General features: G+C 42.8%; 1 protein-coding gene across 7 annotated transcripts in view; it reads right to left on the bottom strand.

Moving 5' to 3' along the window:
• Positions 1–24,431, bottom strand: part of KIAA1328 (KIAA1328 ortholog) — a 258,802-nt gene that overhangs the window by 25,075 nt on the left and 209,296 nt on the right. For 4 of the 7 annotated variants that reach the window (XM_043515012.1, XM_038401584.2, XM_038401585.2 and 1 more), the window contains exon 10: positions 15,109–15,217. In XM_043515012.1, the coding sequence (XP_043370947.1) occupies positions 15,109–15,217 (109 nt within the window). Of the gene's footprint in view, positions 1–634; positions 693–5,722; positions 6,330–9,471; positions 9,527–15,108; positions 15,218–24,431 lie in introns of those variants that run through there. The other 3 variants (XM_043515013.1, XM_043515011.1, XM_043515014.1) reach the window with 3 other exon arrangements.

Genomic DNA, 24,431 nt, shown 5'->3' with positions numbered 1-24,431 from the left:
ATCCTTCAAGTCTACCAAAAATGGTGCGGGAATGTAGTCTTCAAGTTCCAAGGGTATGCATGAGAATAAGGATACACCCAACAATTACAAAGCATCAAGCAAGAGTTGGGATGCAAGGCACTTGGGGTGATGTTCAGCAATCTTTGCAGGAACTGCTTCACCAGCCACAGGTCAGAAAGAAAAGGAATGCTGGAATACTGAGTACACCCTGGTTTCCTTACCTGAGACAGTGCCCCCTGTTGGAACAAACCACTCAGTACCTTGAGCTCCCAGGGAGTTCCCAACAGATCCATGTGCAGACACATGGGTTCAAGAGTGGGTCCGGTGCAACACTGAATTATCAGTCAATGTGCACAGTTTAGAAAGCATTTTATTTCCAAGAGTGAGAAAAATGTTTCCAAAGTCACAAATTGTAAAGCTGCTCATCAGTTATGTTTCAGAGATATCTGATAGATTGACAGACACACAAACACCCTACAAAATGCATTCATGGCTCTAAATTGTAAGGAATAAAATTGGAATTCAGCACTACCACTCAGCTATCTCTCAATCACGGGCACAGGAAGTTACAAACACACACAAGTACTACTGGCAATGTGAGTTGTGTGCAGAACTCACCCTTCTGGAAATTTACCTGAAAAAGTCAGTCCAATGGTGCAAAGGTCATTTCTGACATGGTATGTTTCACCCTACTGATCCGAGACAGAACACATGGAGAAACGTACAGAAGAACATGACTTACTTTTGCCTTTTACACACTTAATAAAATCTTCAAGTCTTCAGCTTATTATTTTTAAAAATTTTACTCATTTCATTCCAGTAATTTCATTAGGTTACAGTTCTACATCTTTATTAAAAAATCATCAAAATTGAAATGTTTCAATAAACCCAATTTTGGTTTTAAGTAGTAAAAGAGGATTCAATGCAGATTAAGCAAAAATGAAAGTTAAAAGTATAACAGTATTAGAGTCTTTGAGAACCTTTTCTGAAAGATTCCCTAAACACACAGGAAATATTACATGTGACTTTGGAATTCTGCTTTTAAATGTATTGATTTTACAAAAAGACAAAAACAAACCTAAACTATTCAATACATATACATTTTAGGAGGCTGCTCTCATTAACTATTTTAGACATGTTTACATTAATATAAAGTCCTCTAAAATGTATGAATAGTAAGAGCCACTGGAGAAAGAACAAAATAAGATACTGTGTTAGTTAAAAAACCACAAAGGTACTCAGTGTCAGGCAGAAACTAAACAATCACAGATAGAAGCATTTTTAGTAAATTGCTTTATTTTCCTTTATATTTGTGCTTCCAAGTCATCACATTATTTCCAGAACAGTCAAAGTAAAAACTATACTTTTACTTTTTCTTTGTGACCTTCAGTAAAAATATACCAACTGATCAGAATCATGAAATACATCTGAATTATTATTACATAAACCTCAGAACTGACAAGAATAGAGAAGCGTGTATGTTACACTCAGTAATCTAAGTTCCAGAAATAATGAGATAAACCACTGTCTGCGATTAAATGTGGAATGTGTGATACCAGGGGGAGGAGGGGATATTTTGTTTTGCTTAAGAAGCTCAACTGAATACTGATGAGATAACTTGAGAACCCCAGTCACAGTGTGACACAAAAACAAATTTACCCAAGAGTGTATGTTTTTGAATAGGACCATCTGATTTAGGAAGAGAAACAGAATCAGTCACATCCTGAGGTGGAGATTGATGGATTCAGTTTAAACAAAGAATAACCACAAGTTGACATAACAAATCTCCTTGCCAGAGCTGGAGGTGGGGCTAAAGGGGACTATGCTCTCATCTATTCGTAAAGTTCCCTTCAAATTTGTACCAAGCATTGGAAGACATGTTGTATGATTCAATCCTCAAGAAACACTGGAAGCATCTAATACAAAGATTTAACTACCTTAAACAGTTCTCCCGATTTTCAGCATGCTATGCAATGCAACATTGTCATGAATAATAGCAGATGTCTGAGTGTGCAGAGATGTATTCTTAGTATCTATTTCATTATCTTTTTCTTGAAGAGTTGGAGCCTGATTCTCTTGTCATTTGGCCCTAATGTAACTTCATTTTCTTCAGTGACGTTATTCCTGATATACATCATCGTCAGCATATGGAGCTTTAGATTTTGATTTTTTTCACATCAGATATTTTTATCCCAAGAACATTAAAAGATGAATGCATATTTCCCCAAATATTCTCCGTCCTATTAAGAACCATAGACAAAGACTGAGGATACACTAACTAAAGGAAGTAAAACCAGACTAACAAACAAAACAAAACAAAACCAACCAACCAGACATCCCCCCACCCCCCAAAAAATTCTCCACCCCTTTGTTTTAAAGTTAGGAGGATGGACAATTTCTCCTGATTTAGACACTATCATATTTCCTACAATCTCTATTATTCTCTGTAAATTCTTCATTAGGGGAGGATTTTGCCCTCATGGTTAGCCATCAACACCTGGCCTGGATTATTCAAGTAACTAAAATCACCCACTTTTATTCATTCATTGCTTCAAGGCATTTGTAGTTGCCCAGCCAAGTATAAAAGAAAAAGACCTAATATAATATATGACTACATATGAAAAAGGAAAGCTTAATGCTTTTTCTTATTTGCTAAGGAAACAGGAATATCCCCCTCATAAGAGCAATCAAATGACAAGGGGCTAATGTGGCCAAATAGAAGCACATGCTAAACTCATCCTTACAAAACAAATGCCTACCCCAGTAAAATCTCCTCTACAGTAGAACCTCAGAGTTACGAACACCAGAGTTACAAACCAGTCAATCACACACCTCATTTGGAACCAGAAGTACTCAATCAGGCAGCAGCAGAGACAAAAATAAATAAAAAGCAAGTACAGTGCAGTACTGCGTTAAACATACTACTAAAAAAATAAATAAAGGGAAAACAACATTTTTCTTCTGTATAGTAAAAATTTCAAAGCTATATTAAGTCAATGTTCACAGTTGTAAACTTTTGAAAGAACACTCAAAGTTTTGTTCGAGTTACGAACAACCTCCATTCCTGAAGTGTTTGTAACTCTGAGGTTCTCCTGTATGTAATTCCACCCATTATTAGAGCATAGTTTTGCCCCAGTCTTGATGTCACAACTGGGTGGGAAGGGATAGAGGGAACCACAATGGGCAGCACCTCTGTGTGCTCCCTGCATCAGCAAACATCAGCCATCAGCATAATTCTATAATCAGACTTCAAATTTCCTCTGCGGCTTTGTGGGTCCCAGCTAATGAGAATACCTGGTGGTAGAGAAGGGACCAGTGGCCATCTCAAGCATTGGAAACATCACCTTCACCTCAAACTCTGTTGTTCCCACCCACCGATGGTGTCACTTTTGGGAGGAGCTTGCCACAGCAGGGGCAACTCTCACCTCTCTCTCAGACCTCCTTTGTTAACAACATCAAGTATGTTCTGGTAGCCCTGGACATAATCAGGATCAGGCCCTCTTGTGATGTGATGTGTGTACAGCACCCATCTCTTCACCACAGAGCTCACTCTCTAAGAATCCACTAGAACCCAATGATTCGTAACAGGAAAAATTACTTATGCTTTTTTTACATCAGTCCTGTGGTCATGCTGCATTTAGACTAGCCCTGCCTTCATACTTACCAATTTGTAATTAAAATATGATAAAGGAAGTCAAAATACAAATAGATGAGCTTAGTTGTGGTGCTGCTATTCAAAAGAGAGCAAAACTAAGTATGGCAATGTGTAATTTACTGTCTGGCTGATATGGGGTTTGGGGATTTCAAGACATAAGAACAAAATGGTTCATCACTAGGTCAGCAATCTCCCCTCCCCCTGAATTCCCTTGAGAAAGACATTGCTATCCATGGCAAATTATTTTTATTACAAAGTTAGAGCACTTCTACTGTAAGGATGGCAGGAGCAGTGAGTCCACTCCGGAATAGGCAGGGAACACACTCTCTTTTGGGCATTCCCTAACAGCTGCAGGTCCCAAGGGCCCTTGCTACCTAGCTAAATGGGGGAGGAAGTGTAGAATCTCTCAGAAGCACACCCGGACCGTAGGGGCAGAATCTCCTCTCCCTGGTAGGAGCATCTTTCACAGACCTTTGAACATGAGTGATATTTAGCTTGAGCTCCTCCTGCACAATCTTTCACTGCTGGCCCTCTAAATGCAGGATGACAGAATGCAATTGAAAAAAGCATGGAGGATTCACCAAGAAATAATGAAGGAACAGCCACAGTGCTAGGAGGAGAACCGGGAGAGGACATTATCATCGCAGCCGAAGAAGGATGAGGTGTAGTGAAAGAGGGTACGATTGACAATGCCAGAGGCAGCAGAGAGGTCAAGGAGGAGGAGGATGGAGTAGCGGCCTTAAAATTTGTCCAAGTAGAGACTGCGAGAAACCTAGATGAGTGGAGTGATGTGGGTGAGGATCCAGAACTCCATTGGAGGAGAGGAACTTGAGCCAGGAAAGGCAGTGAAAGAAAGAAGAAAGATGGGACGGTACTGAAGAGGCAGCCGTTGCTTCGGAATGGGGTTTTTTGATGTTGGGGGAGAGCAGAGCATGGGGAGGAACCAGAGGACAGGGAGTACTTCTCTTTGTTTCATTGTCCTAAGTCTCTACTGGTTTGGTTACACACACAAATGGGAACTAGACTGAAACCACTAAACTGATTTTCACCTTTGACCTAACATGGGATTTGGAGCGAATAGGAAAGGCCAGTGCAAGGAACACACAGTGCATAAGAATGGTGTCATCTTAAGAAGCAGACCAAAAGGGTTAAGTCAGCTTTGTAATATGATTTGTACTCTACTTTCCTTTGCTTATTATTACTTTCAAACTATAATCAACTTATTGTCACACCACTGAGTGATGAAAACCTTGCCAGCTACTTCAAAAATTGACAAGGTTTCTGTTGCACGGAACAATCCCAAAAGACATTTCTGCTCATTTTAATATAAAATCCTGTCAGATGCACACAGCTGAATAGGGAGAAAATGTTTAAGGAATATGCAGCTGTAATAGTCCACCCCCAACTAGTCAAGTCTGGAATAAAAGACGATCAAAAAAACTTGAAGATCTAGTGCTAGGTGAATGCAAATATCTGCCTGTTTGCCAGTGTACTTTTTGATTAAACTGGCATACATCAAGTACAATTAGAAAGGTTATTTATAACTAAGAAATACATAATTCTGCATTTTGATGAGGGTGACAATTACAGCCGACAGTTACTAATTAACATTAATCCTTTTGCACTGGAAGTCAGAATTTCCTGGTGGGATTTTCGTTGTCTGCAATGGACACAACAAAACTGCCATTGCCAAGCAGTAGTCAGTACAAGCAAGTGTTCTCTGTACTCATAACAAAAATGATAAAGTCTCCATTCATGTTTGAAATTAGATAACCTCAGGTATATGTACAGAATACCGTTTCACAATTAAGCCTGTGACTACAGCATTAAATATAATTACGCATGGCATTTTCATGGTTAAACCCAATTCCAGGGTCTCCCAAGAGTATGTTTCTTAGGATAATGGCTGTTTTCAGCCCCAGGTCACAAATCTCCCACTGTTTAACTTGTTTTCTTATTCCAATTTTAGGTTCTCATCTATGTTTATCTGGCCTGGGGAGTTTAAAGATTTTAACCACACTAAAACACTGCAGATGTGGAGTGGTCTTTCCCCTGTCTCCAACATTTTCAGAAGCAGCATGGCGGTGCAAATACTGAAGATGCAACTGATGATGCATATCAGTTTGCTACAGCTGCATATCTAAGATGTGGCAAAAATCATTTCATTTTCCCCCTTTACCTACTAAACCAGGAACATTTTGGTTTTGAAAACAAATCTGACTTTCCAATTCCAACCTTCCAAAATTACTTGGTTCCTTTGCCTGATTTTTTAAAATCAACATCCCCATAGTGTTCCCAAACATAATTTTACACCATAAAAATTGTTGACCTAATCAGATGTTTCCATCTCTATGGTTCGATAAAAGACAAACAGATTTTGTATGCATGTATTATCAAGAGGCAAATTATCAGCATTACAATCTCAGCCACTGCCTTTTCAGGCAAATGCAACAGAAAATTCACTTATGGTCCCTTTTCCAACTGCTTTGAAACAGAAGTAGAGACCTGCTCCAAATCTAGTCTAGGTCAAAATCTGTGTTTCAATATTGTTCATCCACTCCATAAAGTCCCTGAATAAAGAGAGTCAAGATGCTTACCAACTGGGTCGACTGATTGGGTTGGAATCAATGTGGATACAAATAAATGAGATGGCAGAAAAGGAGCTCTGCAAGATCTAAGTAAAGTAAACCATAATGTACTACTTACAAAGTGTTGTAATTTTCACATTTATTTTGTAAGCATTAAATAGATGGGTTATTTCTACATACGGAGGTGCCCAACTAAAATCAAGGTAAGTGATATTAATGTCCTATGGCCAGTATTATTGAACCTCGAAAGCAATAAACTATGAGTCGATAAATATTACATTTGCAACATAGTTAACATTCTTCTACTGTCTCTGGCACTTATTACACATTGTAACCGCAAGTCTACAATACATTATTCATATTTGGGGTGTCACTGAGTGATGGATTGCTGTAAGAGAGGCTGTCCTTTAAATAAATCAACAAATAAAAATGCAAATGTTAACATTTTCAGACACAACTTTTTCCATCTTGAATGGGGAATGAAAATTTAACATTATATCGACAGCCAGCAGAGAGAACAATTAACAGCCTACACTGTGAATACGAGAGATTAATTTGCCAGTGTCTGGTTTTATCACTCGCATAAGCAACTATATTGGACTTTTCGTGCTGTTAGCTCTCCTCGGGTAACAGAGAAAACTTGTTTCCTATCATGTTCACCACCTCATTCACTGCCCCTCTCCACACACCCTCTTAATTCCTTAAAATGGTTACAAATTGGGCATGGAGTGGAAGATGTTTTTTCTCCTTTTGAATCTTAAATTGCATCTGATACCAAGAAAAAAAAAAGTTTCCTTTCCTTCAGAAGTTTTTGCTTCTACAAGATCTCTATAGAAGGAAGAACTTAGTACCGAATAACATTTTAAGAGAAGAAACACATTTAGGCATCCATGGCACTTGCATCTCAAAAGCAGCTACTGTATATGCAAAGTTAATGCTTTTTCACATCACTGTTTCATTTATAAGTATTCAGTATAATGAATCGACTGTACAGCATGCCAATGTGCACTGTTAAATATACTCTGTGCATTACATTTGACATCAAATATTAATTTGCTGCAGTGTCCCTGAATACTCATCTTCCTCATGTGAGATGTGTTAGGCAATTGGGTAACTAATTCTGTTTTTAAAATCCCCCCAAGCACAAATTAACACAATGTAATCTGTTGGTAAAATTCCAAAAGGCCTTTGTAGTCTAACTGATAACAGTATAGATGTTATTTAATGTACAGGGTGCAAGAACTTTTGGACATTGAAATAAAAGTGATTTAAAAGGAACTCAACTTCAAAAACATACATTCAATTAGCATTAAAGGCCTTATTTAAAGCTGCAGCTAGAAAATTTAGGATTAATACTAAAACTCCAGGTTATCACCCAATCCTTTAAATTCATCTGACTGTACCTAAACTCAGCAGAAATAATTTTACTTAGTTGCCGTGAGAGAGAAAGAGACTGCATTTCAGCAGAGTTCTCTGATGTTGTTCAAAACCTCCTAGCTTCTTTTTGCGTCTGACTGATCGGTACTGTCTTAGGACTTACCAAGTCAGACCCCGACACTACATCTGCATGGGAGACACCCCTGAGCCTTCACAGTATCCCAAAGTGCAGATGAAGGAGTTTTCTGCACAGAGCCAGCTGCACAACTGGTGCTTCTGAGAAAAGTGTCTGACTTTATATTTTCACTTATAACCATTATAACCTATTTTGCAATAGGCCATTTGTTTTGCTGAGCTCAGAGGTCTGATATATCAGACCTGAGGCCTAGTAATTGTAGAACCATCTTGAATCCCTTCACTTAGGCCTTGTCTACACTAGTTTTGTCGACAGAAGTCAGCGTGGAGAGCTTACGGTGCATCTTTCAAGCTGACCATGGCAGCTCCATGCAGAAAACATTCTGCCGCTTGGAGCACACCTGAGTTGTTGGATCTGCTGACACTGTGAGAAGAGGAGGCTGTGCAGCCTCAGTTCTGCTCCAGCCATTAGAACTTTGATACCTATAATCAGATTTCTCGTGGCATGTTGTATAAGGGCTATGAACAGGACACACATCAGTGCCATGTGAAGATAAAGGAGCTCAGGTAGGTGTACCAGAAAGCAAGGGAGTCAAACCACTGCTCTGTGCTGCACCAAAGATCTGCCACTTCTATAAGGAGCTTGACACAATCCTCAGCGGTGACCCCACCTCCTCCGCCAAGAGCCCCATGGATACTTCAGTGGGATTGGAGACAGTGGACTCAACCTTGAGAACGAAGTCATGGATAAGGAGGTCGAGTTGGAGGACGATGCAGACCACACAGCAGAGTCATCTGGTGGTACTGCGAGTCAGGACCTTTTTTTTTATTGCAGGACCACAAATGCCTGCAATACCATAGAGAAGTACCTCTTTCTATTAATGTACTCTGTTGCAGGATAGTCCAGGGCCAAAACTGGGATATACATGCAATCTATCACCCTGCCACAGTTAGGGAATCCCATTGCTGCAAAGCCATCCGCTATTTCATGCACATTGCCAAGAGTCACAGTCCTTCGTAGGAGGATGTGATTAATGGCTCTGCACCCTTGCATTAATGCAGTCCCAGCAGTGGACTGCCTAACTTCAAACTGATTTGTGACTGACCGGTAGCAGTCTGGAGTTGCTAGCTTCCACACAGCAATCGCCACGTGCTTCTCCATTGAGAAGGCAGCTCATTTTGGTGTCCAGTGCTGGGGAGGGCTCTGCACACAGTTCCAGCAAGGTGCCTTTCCTCATCCAAAAGTTCTGCAGCCACTGCTCCTCATCCCAAACCTGCAGAATGATGTGATCCCACCACTCAGTGCTTGTTTCCCAAATCCAAAAGTGACAGTCCACGATGTGCAACTGCTCCGTGAGTGCCAAAAGTAATCTAGTGTTGTTTCTTCCCACGTCACACAGCACGTAAGGCATTTCTGATTCCAGTTCAGATTGAGTGCTCATTATACACTGCATGACCAGCCACGATGCGTTCATAAGTGACCACAAAAGTAGAAAGCAATGCAGGATCCATCCTTTCAGACAGAGATGGCGGGTACACAGTAAACAAGGGTAATAGAAAAATGTCGCGAAACACAGTCAGAAGCCTGTAAAATGATGGAGGAGCGGAAGGTGATCAGGAACAGTCAACATGGATTCACCAAGGGCAAGTCATGCCTGACCGACCTGATTGCCTTCTAGGATGAGGTAACTATGGATATGGGGAAAGCGGTAGACATGATATATCTTGACTTTAGCAAAGATTTTGATACGGTCCCCACCAGTATTCTTGCCTGCAAATTAAAAAAGTATGGATTGGATGAATGGACTATAAGGCAGATAGAAACCTGGCTAGATCGGGCTCAATGGGTAGTGATCAACAGCTCGATGTCTAGTTGGCAGACGGTATCAAGCGGAGTGCCCCAAGGTTTGGTCCTGGGGCCAGTTTTGTTCAACATCTTCATTAATGATCTGGATGATGGGATGGATTGCATTCTCAGCAAGTTTGTGGATGACACTAAGCTGGAGGGAGAGGTAGATATGCTGGAGGGTAGGGATAGGGTCCAGAGTTACCTAGACAAATTGGAGGATTGGGCCAAAAGAAATCTGATGAGGTTCAACAAGGAAAAGTGCAGAGTCCTGCACTTAGGAAGGAAGAATCCCATGCACTGCTACAGGCTGGGGACCGACTGGCTAAGCAGCAGTTCTGCAGAAACGGATCTGGGGATTACAGGGGACAAGAAGCTGGATATGAGTCAACAGTGTTCCCTTGTTGCCAAGAAGGCAAATGGCATATTGGGCTGCATTAGTAGGAGCACTGCCAGCAGATCAAGGGAAGTGACTATTCCCCTCTATTCAGCACTGGTGAGGTCATATCTGCAGTATTGCATCCAGTTTTGGGCCCCTCATTTCAGAAAGGATGTGGACAAATTGGAGAGAGAGTCCAATGGCGGGCAATGAAAATCATTAGGGGGCTGGGGCACATGACTTATGAGGAGAAGCTGAAGGAACTGGGCTTACTTAGTCTGCAGAAGAGTGAGGGGGGATTTGATAGCAGCCTTCAACTACCTGAAGCGGGTTCCAAAGAAGTTCCAAAGAGTGAGGGTGTTCTCAGTGGTGGGAGTTGACAGAACAAGGAGCAATGGTCTCAAGTTGCAGTGGGGAGGTCTAGGTTGGATATTAGGAAAAACTATTTCACTAGGAGGATTGTGAAGCACTGGAATGGGTTACCAAGGATTCTCCATTCTTAGAGGTTTTTAAGGCCCGGCTTGACAAAGCCCTGGCTGGGATGATAGTTGGGGTTGGTCCTGCTTTGAGCAAGGGGTTGGATTAGATGACCTCCTGAGGTCTCTTCTAACCCAAATGTTCTATTATTCTATGAGATGGAAAAAACTGCACCATTTGACATTGAGCACGCACCCATGATGTACGGTGATCCATTCCGCCTTCCCACAACTCTTAGCTGCAGAAAGTGACGAATAGCACAATGGAATAGCTACCCACAGTGCACTGTTCTCTTTGTTGATGCTAGAGCACCAACTGTGGATGCGCTCTGCCGACAGGAGCATTGTGTGAATATGCACAAGCTATGTAATTATACCAGTTTTTGATTGTTGGCGTAACATGCATCAACAAAACTTTGTAGTATAGACAACACCTTAGTGGAAAATGTAAAACTAAGATTGTGATATGAGGTTTAATAAAGGTCATAGCCTCTATTTCAGGCTTCATTCCCTACTGACATTTCCTTGCAAGTCACAGCCAAAAATATTTCTTGCCTCTGGAAAACAAGAAGGGAGTGAGAGGAGTGAACAGATTCTGCAGTCAATCCTGGCCACCTGAGAGGATGATACTCTACAGCAGGCAGAGAAATCATAGAATCATAGAATATCAGGGTTGGAAGGGACCCCAGAAGGTCATCTAGTCCAACCCCCTGCTCAAAGCAGGACCAAGTCCCAGTTAAATCATCCCAGCCAGGGCTTTGTCGAGCCTGACCTTAAAAACCTCTAAGGAAGGAGATTCTACCACCTCCCTAGGTAACGCATTCCAGTGTTTCACCACCCTCTTAGTGAAAAAGTTTTTCCTAATATCCAATCTAAACCTCCCCCATTGCAACTTGAGACCATTACTCCTCGTTCTGTCATCTGCTACCATTGAGAACAGTCTAGAGCCATCCTCTTTGAAACCCCCTTTCAGGTAGTTGAAAGCAGCTATCAAATCCCCCCTCATTCTTCTCTTCTGCAGACTAAACAATCCCAGCTCCCTCAGCCTCTCCTCATAAGTCATGTGCTCTAGACCCCTAATCATTTTTGTTGCCCTTCGCTGTACTCTTTCCAATTTATCCACATCCTTCCTGTAGTGTGGGGCCCAAAACTGGACACAGTACTCCAGATGAGGCCTCACCAGTGTCGAATAGAGGGGAACGATCACGTCCCTCGATCTGCTCGCTATGCCCCTACTTATACATCCCAAAATGCCATTGGCCTTCTTGGCAACAAGGGCACACTGCTGACTCATATCCAGCTTCTCGTCCACTGTCACCCCTAGGTCCTTTTCCGCAGAACTGCTGCCGAGCCATTCGGTCCCTAGTCTGTAGCGGTGCATTGGATTCTTCCATCCTAAGTGCAGGACCCTGCACTTATCCTTATTGAACCTCATTAGATTTCTTTTGGCCCAATCCTCCAATTTGTCTAGGTCCTTCTGTATCCTATCCCTCCCCTCCAGCGTATCTACCACTCCTCCCAGTTTAGTATCATCCGCAAATTTGCTGAGAGTGCAATCCACACCATCCTCCAGATCATTTATGAAGATATTGAACAAAACGGGCCCCAGGACCGACCCCTGGGGCACTCCACTTGACACCGGCTGCCAACTAGACATGGAGCCATTGATCACTACCCGTTGAGCCCGACAATCTAGCCAGCTTTCTACCCACCTTATAGTGCATTCATCCAGCCCATACTTCCTTAACTTGCTGACAAGAATGCTGTGGGAGACCGTGTCAAAAGCTTTGCTAAAGTCAAGAAACAATACATCCACTGCTTTCCCTTCATCCACAGAACCAGTAATCTCATCATAAAAGGCGATTAGATTAGTCAGGCATGACCTTCCCTTGGTGAATCCATGCTGACTGTTCCTGATCACTTTCCTCTCCTCTAAGTGCTTCAGGATTGATTCTTTGAGGACCTGCTCCATGATTTTTTTTATGCTCTCAGGACAGGAACAGGGTTCACTCTTCTTCCAATAAGGCCACTATCCCCTTGTTAGAGTCTGCCCAACCTGAACCTTGTTTATGGGTTTGCAATGAAAGCCAAGCCTGCATCAACCAGGGTTTAAAAACTTCAGGATATGCAATGGAAAAGCTTCCCATACCTGCTGTGAACCAAACCTTGAGACATTTGCAAGATGCAGACACCTGACTTGCAAGTAGTTTAAATTTAACACACTATGCTGTGCCATGGCAGGCATGCATGTGAGCTACTTTCCGATGTCAATATCTCAGATACCGAAACAAGGTCCATCTAATACCCCTTAAAAGTAGCTTATTAATGTTCACTCTGGAAGACAAATCTTGGGCATTTAGAATTAAGACTACTAAGCATCTCAAAACACAACACCTCAATTTCTAACACCTACAGCCAGTTTCACTCCACCCTTTTTGCCCCAGAGGTGATTCATTCACAGTAAAGGCAGGAGGTAGTACCACTCTTTCTCAGGGGAGGTAGATTTAACACCCAATGAGAGCTCCTCTGGACCACCACCAAGAGAGGCTACAGAACCAGCACATCATCTAGCCACCCTAGCCATGGCTACTTATCCAACTAGCGTCCCCCACTTTCTGAAGCTGAGCTAGCACCCTTGTGCCCTTCATTGGCAGGGAGGTTGCAGACACTTTCTAACACCTTGTTCCTGTCAGATTTTCTACCGCAGCTGCCTTATGCCAGGATTTATGCTAGTTAGGGCTGGCATAAACCTGAACTGAATCTAGTCCCTATAAGTTTAAATAGTGAAAAATAATTAGACTACATCTACTGAAGATTAATTAAATATGTTCTTAGGCTCAGGCTTTGTACAGCAAATTTCAGTCCCAAGAAAATGGTTGTACTTAAACTTAATCTCTCAAATTGTGGATTATAAAAAACATGCTGACAGACCCTTAACTTTTGTGGCACAAAAGAGCTATAATTCTCAATATTGATTAATTTAGTGAGTTAAACTTGCAGTCTGAGCTGGTAATCATTCAGTGATAAATTTAGACTATTCATGCAATGGTTTTTTTTGATGAAGAATAAAATCAGCTTTAGGCCTCCCCAGAAACACTTGCCCATTTACCATTTTAAAATTAGAGAAGCCCATGAGTAAGGAAAAGCACAACACGGCTGTTTAACCTGGTCAATTACACAGCAGAGACAGAGAAAAGCAAAGATCATAGAGAAGCCTGGAATTTGTCAGATTTTTTTATTCACTAATATGACGATTGACTAATGAGATTTATTTGACTGATCACTTCTTGTATGTAACATAATTTTTAATGTTATATCTCAATGATTATTTTATGCTCCCATGCGATTAGTATGGGCCTTCTCGTTTTCAGATTCCTTTTTCTATACGACTTGATTTCTACAGTATAATTTTCTACAGTATAGTTTTCTTATACCTTTTCCTCATTGCTTGTAGGAGAGTTTCAGCCTTGTTTCTAAATTGTCACTAGAAAATACCCAACAATATCTCAGACACTTATCATTAAACAATGTTGGCTTCTGAAGAGAATGCTTTATTGCAGTTTTGTGCTTTTTTGTTTGTTTGTTTAAACATGTAGTTGTGGAAAGAAGAACCCTTCTATATGTCTAAGTTTTATATCCTTCCAGAAATATCATCCTTTTTTTTCCAAAAGAAAAAAAAAATGTTGTTTACGTTACTGAATAAGTACAAATTTGTAATATTAATAATGGGTTTTTCACCTATTATATGTCACAAGTTTCCTCAGAAGATAGAAATGAACTGCCAGCCTCTGCCAAGAATGTAGGGATGATACAGAACTTAGTCCATTGGGTTAAAAAAAAAATTAAACACTGATTCAGCTGCCAAGCCCTTTAGTTTCTTCAAATAATTTTTAACTCTTCTTGTGAGCTTTGTCCTATATTTTATTCATCTGTTGCACAGAGCAATCAAACTAGTATTCTATAACATTGTATATTCCTGTAGTACCATACACTGACTCATTTAGTTTAACTAAAGGTTTTGTTGACACAAAGTGTAAGGTTGGGGTGTATTTTTTTTTAAAATACTCACGACTAGAATTGTAATCCCCCAAAAAGGCAAAATTGTTTTTCAGTCCAGCAAGGGTAACGACAATTCAGCTTTCTTCTTTTTCTTTGGAATAAGAGGGATAATGCTGCTCTCCCAAAGCCTTTATAGCTGATGTATAGTATAATCAGAAATTGCTGACTTAACGTGATTTTGTCACTGGTCATTAAACACAAAATAACATTTGTACAAAATATTTTAAAAGAAATGTCATTGAAAAAATATGAGGGGGAGGGGGATTAAAATCTTCAAGTGGATTTAAAACCTAACCAGGGTTAATGCCATCCCTTTAAACTATTTACAAATGTATTTAATGTCAGGACTTGGAACTTAAAATACCTTCTGTTCAAAATTCAAGTAAAATTAAAATGTTAGAACCTGCTTTTCTTATTCTAACAAGCAATTTAAGGCTTACTATAAATGTCAAAGGACATGGCAGTTTTTAGTTTATATTATCCACCTTGCGTTAACATGAAATATCACAGAAACTCAGCCACTTCCCTGCATCTTGGGGAATATGATGGTTGCCTTTGCAGAATCTTAAACCAGAGATTACCCAGCAGCTTACCGTGATGTGTCATGCTGGATTGGTGATGTGGCTGTAGTTACAAGCTCTTTTCTGCTGCCTGTCAGTACAGGAGATGTAGCTGCATCCTTTCTGGATCCTGTCGCTGTCCCTGTGGAAAGGAGAAGAGGCAATCAAGCTGGGTATTAGAGGCTGGAAAGCTTTGGACAGCTCCTTCACGGTTTGCATTGTTACATAACATAAGGCCCAAAATTTGTGCCACTCTTCAGGGTACTGTATATACAGTGAGACAGCAACCAAAGGATTTGTTACCAGTTGACAGGTGCTGTCCATAGAATACATTTTCAGGATCATGCTGAGTGATATTTTCATAATAATCCACCCATTGCAGTCTGTACATTACTACCATGTTTCCAAAGTTTGACAGACTTGCATTGGCATCACGGCTTGGGATGTCCACCGTACCAATTTTAGTTGAAAGCTCTCATGAGCTTCCACAAGAAGTTACATTTTCCTTGCCTTCTTTTTAAATATAACCATAAGAATATATGAATCCAAAACCACAAAACTCTTGGTCTGTCCCTCTCTCCTTCCCTCCCAAAAAGGTAACATTGTGCACTTAGTTTACTACAATACCTTTCATTAGAGCACCACTAACAATGATTAACTCCTCACAGCACCCTTGTGAAGTTGGTAAGGGTTACTGATAAGGATTATTTCTAAATGGGTAAATTAAAGTTATGTGAGGCTGCACAGAAAGTTGGCGGCAGAGCTAGGAATGCATGACAGGCTATTGGACTAGATGGACCACTGGTCTAATCCTGTATGGCAATTCCTATACATTCTGACTGCAAGTGCCCCTGATCTCAGCACTAAACACTGCCTAACCAAACATTAAATATGTGACAACCACCAAGTGTCAGCAAAAATTAGAAGCCTGACTATTAAGTATCACCATTGTGCCTAAGTATTTTAGAGCTTTCTGAACAATGGGTAATATTACCTGTCATAAGTGCTGAAATCATAATGAGAAATCAATGATGGAATTTCAGCTAATACTGAATTTTCATAGTTTTCTGGATGCCAGTGAGACTCAACATTATTTGAAAATGTTCTGAGGGTTCAAATATGCGCGCGCACACACACACACAAACACGTCCTATCATAAGAACAATTGTATTAGTGTTCTGATGGTTGTTTAAAAAGAATAAAGTTCCTCCAGCTTCACTCTACTACACTGTGTGTTAGCACTGAGTGGCAAGAATCTCCAACTTAACTGTTAATTACTGCTCAAGGAATTCTTAAAATTACCATGGCAATGCATGTTAACCAGGTGCCCCAGCAACTTGAGACCACCATCCATGGTAAAAGGTACATCCACAAAAAAAGACTGGGGACCTCTTGCTTGCCCTTGTTGAATAAAACACGTTTAGAAACAGGTTCACAGAACAGTCTCTCTCTTCCTCTCTCTTATGCCCTTCTATTCCATGAGGAAATAGGGCCTTCGCCACCGTCTTCCATCTATGCTGGTCTCCTGCTACAGACTTGGTGTTTTCCAGTGTTGTTCTGATAGCTTTCAGTTTTGCTTCTACTGTGTCTTCCCATGTTATCCTTCGTCTACCTCATCATTTCTTGTCCTGGGGGTTCCAGCTCAATGCCCGTCTCTCCTCCATGTATGTCCTAGCCATCTCTATTTTCGTTCCATAATTTTCTGTCCTGTTTCTGTTTCATCCTCCTCCAGAGTTCTTTGTGATTTCTTCTGACTGACTATCTGATATTAAGGATTTGTCTAAGGCAGCTATTTATGAAAACTTGGAGTTTAGATAGTAAGGTCTGTAACAGGGTCAGGCCAGATGGCTACAGGAGAGTTATAGAAGGCAGATATATTAGCCCCAGGTTAAGTAGGTCCCTTTTCCCTGGTTAAGGTAACCAGGGACAGTTCCAGAATAATCAGGAACTTTCTGGGAACAATTAAGGCAGACAGGCTGATTAGAACTCCTGCAGCCAATCAAGAAGCTGACAGAATCAATTGAGACAGGCAGGCTAATCAGGGCACCTGGGTTTTAAAAGGAGCTCACTTCAGTTTGTGGTGTGCATGCGAGGAGCTGGGAGCAAGACGAGCAAGAAGCTGAGAGTAAGAAGGCGTACTACTGAAAGACTGAGAAGTACAAGCATTACCAGACATCAGGAGGAAGGTCCTGCGGTGAGAATAAAGAAGGTGTTGGGAGGAGGCCATGGGGAAGTAGCCCAGGGAATTGTAGTTGTCACACAGCTGTTACAGGAGCCACTGTAAACAGCTGCAATCCACAGGGCATCCCCCTATCCCTCCATCCCCCCAACTCCCTATTTAATACCGGAGAAGTTGACCTGGACTGTGGGTTCCACCAGAGGGGAAGGTCTCTGGCCTGTTCCCCTGATCCATTAGGTGGATCAGAAGAGAATGCAGGGATTGTTCTTCCTTTCCCCATGCTGGCCAGTGATGAGGCTAACTGAGTGAACAGCAGATTTGAGCCATGAAGGTGGCCAAACTGAGGGCTGCCGTGAACCTCTTAAGCGAGAAAATCTGCCAATAAGCGAAGGACTCACCAATGCAGAGGAGGAACTTTGTTACAGGTCTTAATAAGCCTCCAAGTCTCCCCACCATATAGTAAGACTGACTTTACAATAGTGTTAAATATTCCAAGTTTAGTTTGGAGGGCAAGATTTTTATTTCTCTAGCTTGGCTTTAGAGCTACAAAGGCATGTCTGGCTTTCACTATTCTGGCTTTAATGTCTCCAGCTGTTCCACCAAGATATGTCAAATATCTATTGCCAAGATATGTCAAATATCAAACCTCTTCTATGTCAGTCCCAGAAAGCATTATTAAGACCGCAGAACAGGGGCATAGAATGGACTTCCACACAGAAGTTAGAGAACTCTGACTTTGCAGAAGGCACCAAGAAGCTATCCCATACCCATAGAGACATACATGCTGAAACAAATGATCTCCAAGCCTATGCACAATTAGTAGAGTTGAAAATCAAACATGAGAAAACAAATCACGTGAATAAACAGACAAGAAGAAAAACTTCACCCAATAGTGTCACAAGGGTATTAGATTTTGAGAAAACAACACTGAGGAAATAAAGAAACCCAATGAATGTGAGAAAAAGTATTAATATCTCAGCGTAGGAGAGGGCTGAAGCATTTTATTCTCACTGCATAGCAAGGCATAGTGATGCCTGTAGTCAAACAGTTACAAAATGATAAAGTACCTGCTCTTGACAATCAGAACTGCTAAAGAATGGAAGCTCGGATTTAGTTCACTGGCTCCATAGTTCTCTTAAAAGTTTAGGAAACCTGCCACATTCCAGAATATTGGAAAAGGGGCTGCATCATTCCTTTTTTTAAAAAAGGAAAGCAATCAGCTTGCTCAAATTATAGGGGAATATCACCGCTGTCAGTCCCAGAGGTGGTGTTTATGATCATTCTACTGAACTGACTGAAATACTGTCTCCACCCAAAAATGAGAGACAGACAACCAGTGTGGTTTCCATACAGGTCGATTTACAATCCAGGCTATATACGTTCTGTAGAATGTTAGTGAAAAACGACTAGAGCGACAAAAGGAAGTTAACATTGCGTTTATAGACCTTTGCAGCTGCCTTTGACTCCAAATCAATCAATCAGCCCGGTGGATACTGCTATGCCGGTTTGCGGTGCCTGAGGATTTAATGTGCCTAGTGGAGGAACTGTATTGCGGTACACTTAGCTGTATGAGGTCAACGGTTGTATTACAAACTAGTTTTCAGTAAAATCAGGAGTACACCAAGGAATGAGTTCTCCCACCTACTTTATTTAATGTTGTAATAGACTGTCTGATGACAAAGCTGATAGAGGCCAAAGTCGAAGATGTGAGATTTAGAGTCATCTCGAGTATGCAAAAGACATTAACTTACTTGGAGAGACTACTGACCAGCTACAGCTGGAAGAGCTGTGAAAAACTGCAGAATCTATGGGATTTAGATCAATGGTGATAAAACCAAAGCTATACATACCTCCTATAAAATGGAAACCAATGACCTGCCAGCACTGAATGTAGATGGCAAGGACGCTGAATGGCTGAATAGTTTTATCTATCTAGGTCGCTGGTTGACAGCAGGAGGGTTTATATCCAAAGAAAGTCACTTGGTGGATCAGTCTCATAACAATGACATGTCAGCACTTCAAAGCACAACTGCTAAGGCTGTGGGATGTCTGTGTGACAACTAAGATACAAGCATTCAACCAGCAAGTGATAATGACTGTTATATGGGGCAGAAACATGGCCAGTAAAAACAGCTGAGGAGAGGAAACTAAACAGATTTCAGTGTAAAAAAATTATGATGTATTCTTAACATTTGTTGGTTTGACTTTGTCACAAAGAAAGATGTTCAGACAATCCTGTCAAGTTACAGCCTTGCACCAGTTGAGAACAAGATGATCGCAATGGTGGAGTCACGTCTAATGAGCAGAAGATGATACGGTTTTACAGAAGGCTTATAGAGCTGAGGTCAAAGTGAAGCGAAGCATGCGGCTGACCATGAATGAGGTTGGAAAATGCAGTTTTGAGGGATTTAAGAAGCCTACATCCTTCCATATAGACTCTTGCCGAAGGAAGAAAGCTTGCACGGGACTGCTAAAGGTAGAAGTCCATTCTACAAACCACCGTGGCTACATCATAGCCATGTGAATCTGTTGCCGCTGCTGCATTCAAGGCATGTTAGACTAACTGCACTGAAAAGAAAAATACAGAGAACCAGAGGTCATCAATACAGCTTCATGAGGGCCTGCTGAACGATCTGAGTGTAAAAATATTAACAGGTCTAGAAATAGAGAACACATCTGCGAATTAAATGTGAATATACTGAGTCAGTTAGGGCTTGTAGGAATAAGACAGGGCAGCAAAGAAAAAGACAGTTACCTTTTTGTAACTGCTGTCCATTGAGATGTGTTGCTCGTGTCCATTCCATTGTAGGTCTGTATGCACTTGCCACGTGCACCGGTGCTGGAAGTTTTCCCTTCAGTGGTATCTGTAGGGGACCAGCTCTGGTGCCCTCTGGAGTGGTATGTCTATGCAATGGTATAAGGGGCACCGCTGCCTCCCCCACCCTCAGTTCCTTCTTGCCAGAAACTCCGACAGTGGGGAAGGAGGGCGGGTCATGGAATGGACATGAGTAACACATCTCGAAGAACAACAGTTATGAAAAGGTAACTGTCTTTTCTTCTTCGAGTGCTTGTTCATGTCCATTCCATTGTAGGTGACTCCGAAGCAGTACCATGGGAGGTGTGTAGGAGTTCATGGACGTATTGATTGCAACACAGCTCTGATGAAGCCAGCATCATCTCTGGCCTGCTGAGTGATGGCGTAATGCGTCATGAACGTATGTACTGAAGACCACATCGTGGCCCTGCAGTTATCCTGGGTAGGGATGTGCGCCGGGAAGGCAGCCAAAGACGCCTGCACCTAGTTGAGTGAACCTTCACTATCGGTAGAGGCTCAGCCTGTGCCAACTCGTAACAAGTACGGATGCAGGTGGTGATCCAATTCAAAATCCTCTGAGAAGACACCGGAAGGCTCTTCATCCTGTCAGCAATTGCAATAAAGAGCTGGGTCGATCTATGGAAGGGCTTGGTGCGCTCCAGGTAGAATGCCAGGGCATGCCAGAAATCCAGAGTATGCAGCCACCTTTTCTCATTGGTCCAGTGCGGCTTAGGACAGAACACGGGAGGAAGATACCCTGGTTGACATAGAAATGTGACACCACATTACGCAGGAAAGCTGGATAAGGCCACAGCTGGACCTTGTCTTTGTAGAACATCACGTATGGTGGCTCCGATATGAGGGCTTTGATCTCGGATATATGCCTCGCTGAGGTAAGTGCAACCTTCCACAACAAATGAGAAAGGGAACAAGAAGCCATGGGCTCCAAAAGGAAACCCGTTAGCCTGGAGCGGACTGGAATGAGGACCCATTGTTAGACCCGCAATAGAGGTTTTCCTACGGGATGGGGAGCAGGCAGTGTTGGTATATAATAATTCAAATGCTCTTTATTGATTACAAAACAAACTTATTTACTTTACATTTACACCCCAAACATACTATACCAGAGTCCAAAGTTCAGAACAGTCCCGATAGCCAGCCAAGATTTCTTTTGATCCTAAGATTATAAAATGGGGGGGGGGGAAGAGGGTGAAAACCACATCTATATCCACACATCTAGATGGAGGCCAGGGAGACCATGCAAAACTTCAACTTCTTGAGGTTCCTCAGGTCAAGGATAGGCTGTAGACCCCCTTTGGCCTTAAAAAATAACTGGAATAAAACCCTTTTCCCCTTAAATGCAGCGGGACTTCCTCCATGGCTCCCACCCGCAGAAGGCCTTGGACCTCCTGAGCGAGCAGATTCTCGTGAGAAGGGTATCTGAAGAGGGATGGGAAGAGGAGTGGGGGGATAGAAATAAACAGTATGGTATATCCTGGATACTGTGCTGAGGACCCACTGGTCTGATGTTATAGAGGCCCAGGCAGGGAGGAAGAGGGACAGGTGGTTGGAAAATAACAGGAGAGCAGGATCCAGGACACAAGCTGGAAGGTCGCCCTCGAGCACACCCTCAAAATGTCTGTTTCCCACTTGGTTGGTTACGGGTGGAACTCGACTGAGCAGAGGATGCTGGCTGATGGCCTTGCCGGCGCTTATTGTCTTTTCCCTTCTTACGGACGGCTCCTGAACCTATGGGTCTGTTGCAGCTTAAATCGCTTCCCTGCCGGCCCTGGCATGTACAAGCCCAAGGTAAGCAAGGTAGCCCTAGAGTCTTTCAGGCCTGGCCATTTACTGTCTGTTTGCTTGGAGAACAGTGCCAGGCCATCAAACGGGAGGTCCTGAATGGACAGTTGAACCTCAGTCAAAAGGCCTGATGACAGCAACCAGGACGTTCACCTCATCAAAATGGCAGAGGCCATGGTTCAGGCTGCAGAGTCTGCCACATCTGAGGCCACTTGGAAGGGGGCCCTAGCCACCGCCCTGCCCTCATTGAGGATAACCAGGAATTCCTTCTTGAGTTCCTCTGGCAGCGAGTCTGACAATTTGGCCATGGACTGCCAGATATTAAAATCATAGCAGCCAAGAAAGGCCTGATGTTTGGCCACTCTCAGCTGGAGACTTGACGTAGAATACATTTTTCTACCAAAGAGATGGAGCTTCTTTGCCTCCTTGTTCTTAGGTGTCAATCCCCGTTGGCCCTGTCTGTTGTGTCCATTTGATGCCGATACAAGCAGGGAGCTTGCAGCAGGATGGGTATGAAGATACTCATGCCCTTTAGAGGGGACATAGTATTTTCGCTCTGCCTGCTTGGAGATTGGGGGCAGGGAGGAAGGTGTCTGCCATGGGAGACGGTCCCTGACCATTTGTCGGATGCCCCCGACGCCAACCTATGCCCCTGCAATAGTTGGGGAAATCCCCAGGAGTTCCAGAGTTGCCAAGGGGCAGAGCATTGGCCCTGGGGCCAAGCTGCCACTGGTGGCCCAGCGGGGAATTCTGGTGCCCCTGATGGGTGGCCCTTGCCCGCGGGCAGGATCTCCTCCTCGTTGTTGGAGCTCAAGGAGGGGGATATGTGTCTAGGGGACCAGGACGGTGCCGAGGCCATCTGTATATCCAGATTCTGGCTGCTCTGACCCCGGTCCTCTGTTGAGGATCTGTATGAGGGTGATGGTTCTCGGTGCCACGATCCTGGTGACTGCTGGCAGCATTTGCTGGACTGGCAACAGTACCTCAGCGATCAACGCCTTAAGCTCAGTGAGCGATGCTGCTCCATCAAGTGGGAGCGGGAACGTTAGCGAGTAGACCGCCGTGTTGGAGACCATACTGGTGAACCATACCGGCGGTCCAGCGACGGGGCTCCGGGGACCGGCCTTTCAACCCTTCAGAGCAGTGCCATGAGCTGAGAGAGCCTCGAGTCCGAAGAATGCTTCCTGGAGTCCGGGGACTGATGCCAGGAACTCTGGCAGGACAGTCGACCCGCGTCTGGGGGCTGGTGGCGCTGCTCAAGCGAGTGCTGACGGACCACCCTCTGCAGCAAGGAACAGTTCCACACTGATGGGGACTGTTGAAAGGGTCCCAAGTCAAGTTAATCCCTGGGATAGGGCACCTCTGTGGCCAGCGCTGGCAGGGACAGAATGTCCTTCGTGAGCTGAAAGGCCTCCGGCTTGGATGGCACTGCTAGATGCCGAGTGCCTCTGTCGTTCTCCGGGGTGGCGAGTGGGAGTTGGCTCCAGTTTGAGGCCGGTGCTGCCGGTACGCTCTGCACCGAGACCGTGGTGCTAGGAGGTCTGAAGCTCTTGCTAATGCGACACTTGTCGCTGTGGGTTTCCCCTAAGCAGTTCAAATGGCATCTATGGGGATCACTGACTGGCATGGGTTTCTTGCAACAGTCACAAAGTTTGAAGCCCAGGGTCCGGGGCATGCCCCATCCCTAGGCTAAGTCCCACTCGGGACTAACGAACTAACACTAAGTCTACACTAAGGAACTATAAAACTAACAAATTTCTAACAACTATATTCAGAAAGTTCACAACAAGCTGCAGTTGAGAGGCGTAAGCTTGCTAAGGAAAGGAGACATTCAAGCACTGTCATTGCCAGTAAGAAAAAACTAAGGGTGGGGGGAGCTGGCAGAACCCTTTATACTGCAGCATACGCACACCACTCCAGAATGCGCCAGAGCTGGTCCCCTACAGATACCACTGAGGGAAAAACGTTGAGCACCAGAGCACGGAGTGAGCACACACACCTACAATGGAATGGACATGAGCAAGCACTCGAAGAAGAACCTGAATAAATGAATATAAATGTGAGCTAGAAGGACATTGTAAATATACTGTGAGAAAAGCAACACAGGTCTATTGAGGTAAAGGGATCTCTAGAAAGAAAGAAGACCCCTTAATAAATGAGGAGAGATTAAAATGATGATTCTAAAATGGCTGTGCTACTGAACATTTTAAAATCCATTCTAGTAGGTAAAATAAAGAAAAGACATTGAAAACTAGAAGACCTTATTAGTATACAGTACTTGTTGATAAAAGGCTGATAAAGGGAGGTCTTAGAAAAAATTAAAACATACAAATCTATGAGTCTGAAGTTCATACAGTCCAAGGCAAAAGGGAATTACCTAATGAACTTTTGAAACTACTGGTAATTATTTATGAAGAGCCATGGAGAACTGAGGTGGTCCTGAAAGACAGCACTTTAATTACAATTGCAGGATTGTAAATACCTCAAGGATGGAGAAAGAATAGAGAGGCAATAGTTACGGGAAGGAAACATTCAACATGGAAAAATGAAAGCTAATAC

The sequence above is a fragment of the Dermochelys coriacea genome, chromosome 5 (genome assembly GCF_009764565.3).
Source record: "Dermochelys coriacea isolate rDerCor1 chromosome 5, rDerCor1.pri.v4, whole genome shotgun sequence".
NCBI classification, from domain to species: Eukaryota; Metazoa; Chordata; order Testudines; family Dermochelyidae; genus Dermochelys; species Dermochelys coriacea.
The sequence above is the reverse complement of the archived record's forward strand: the minus strand, read 5'-3'. Positions and strand labels throughout refer to the sequence as shown.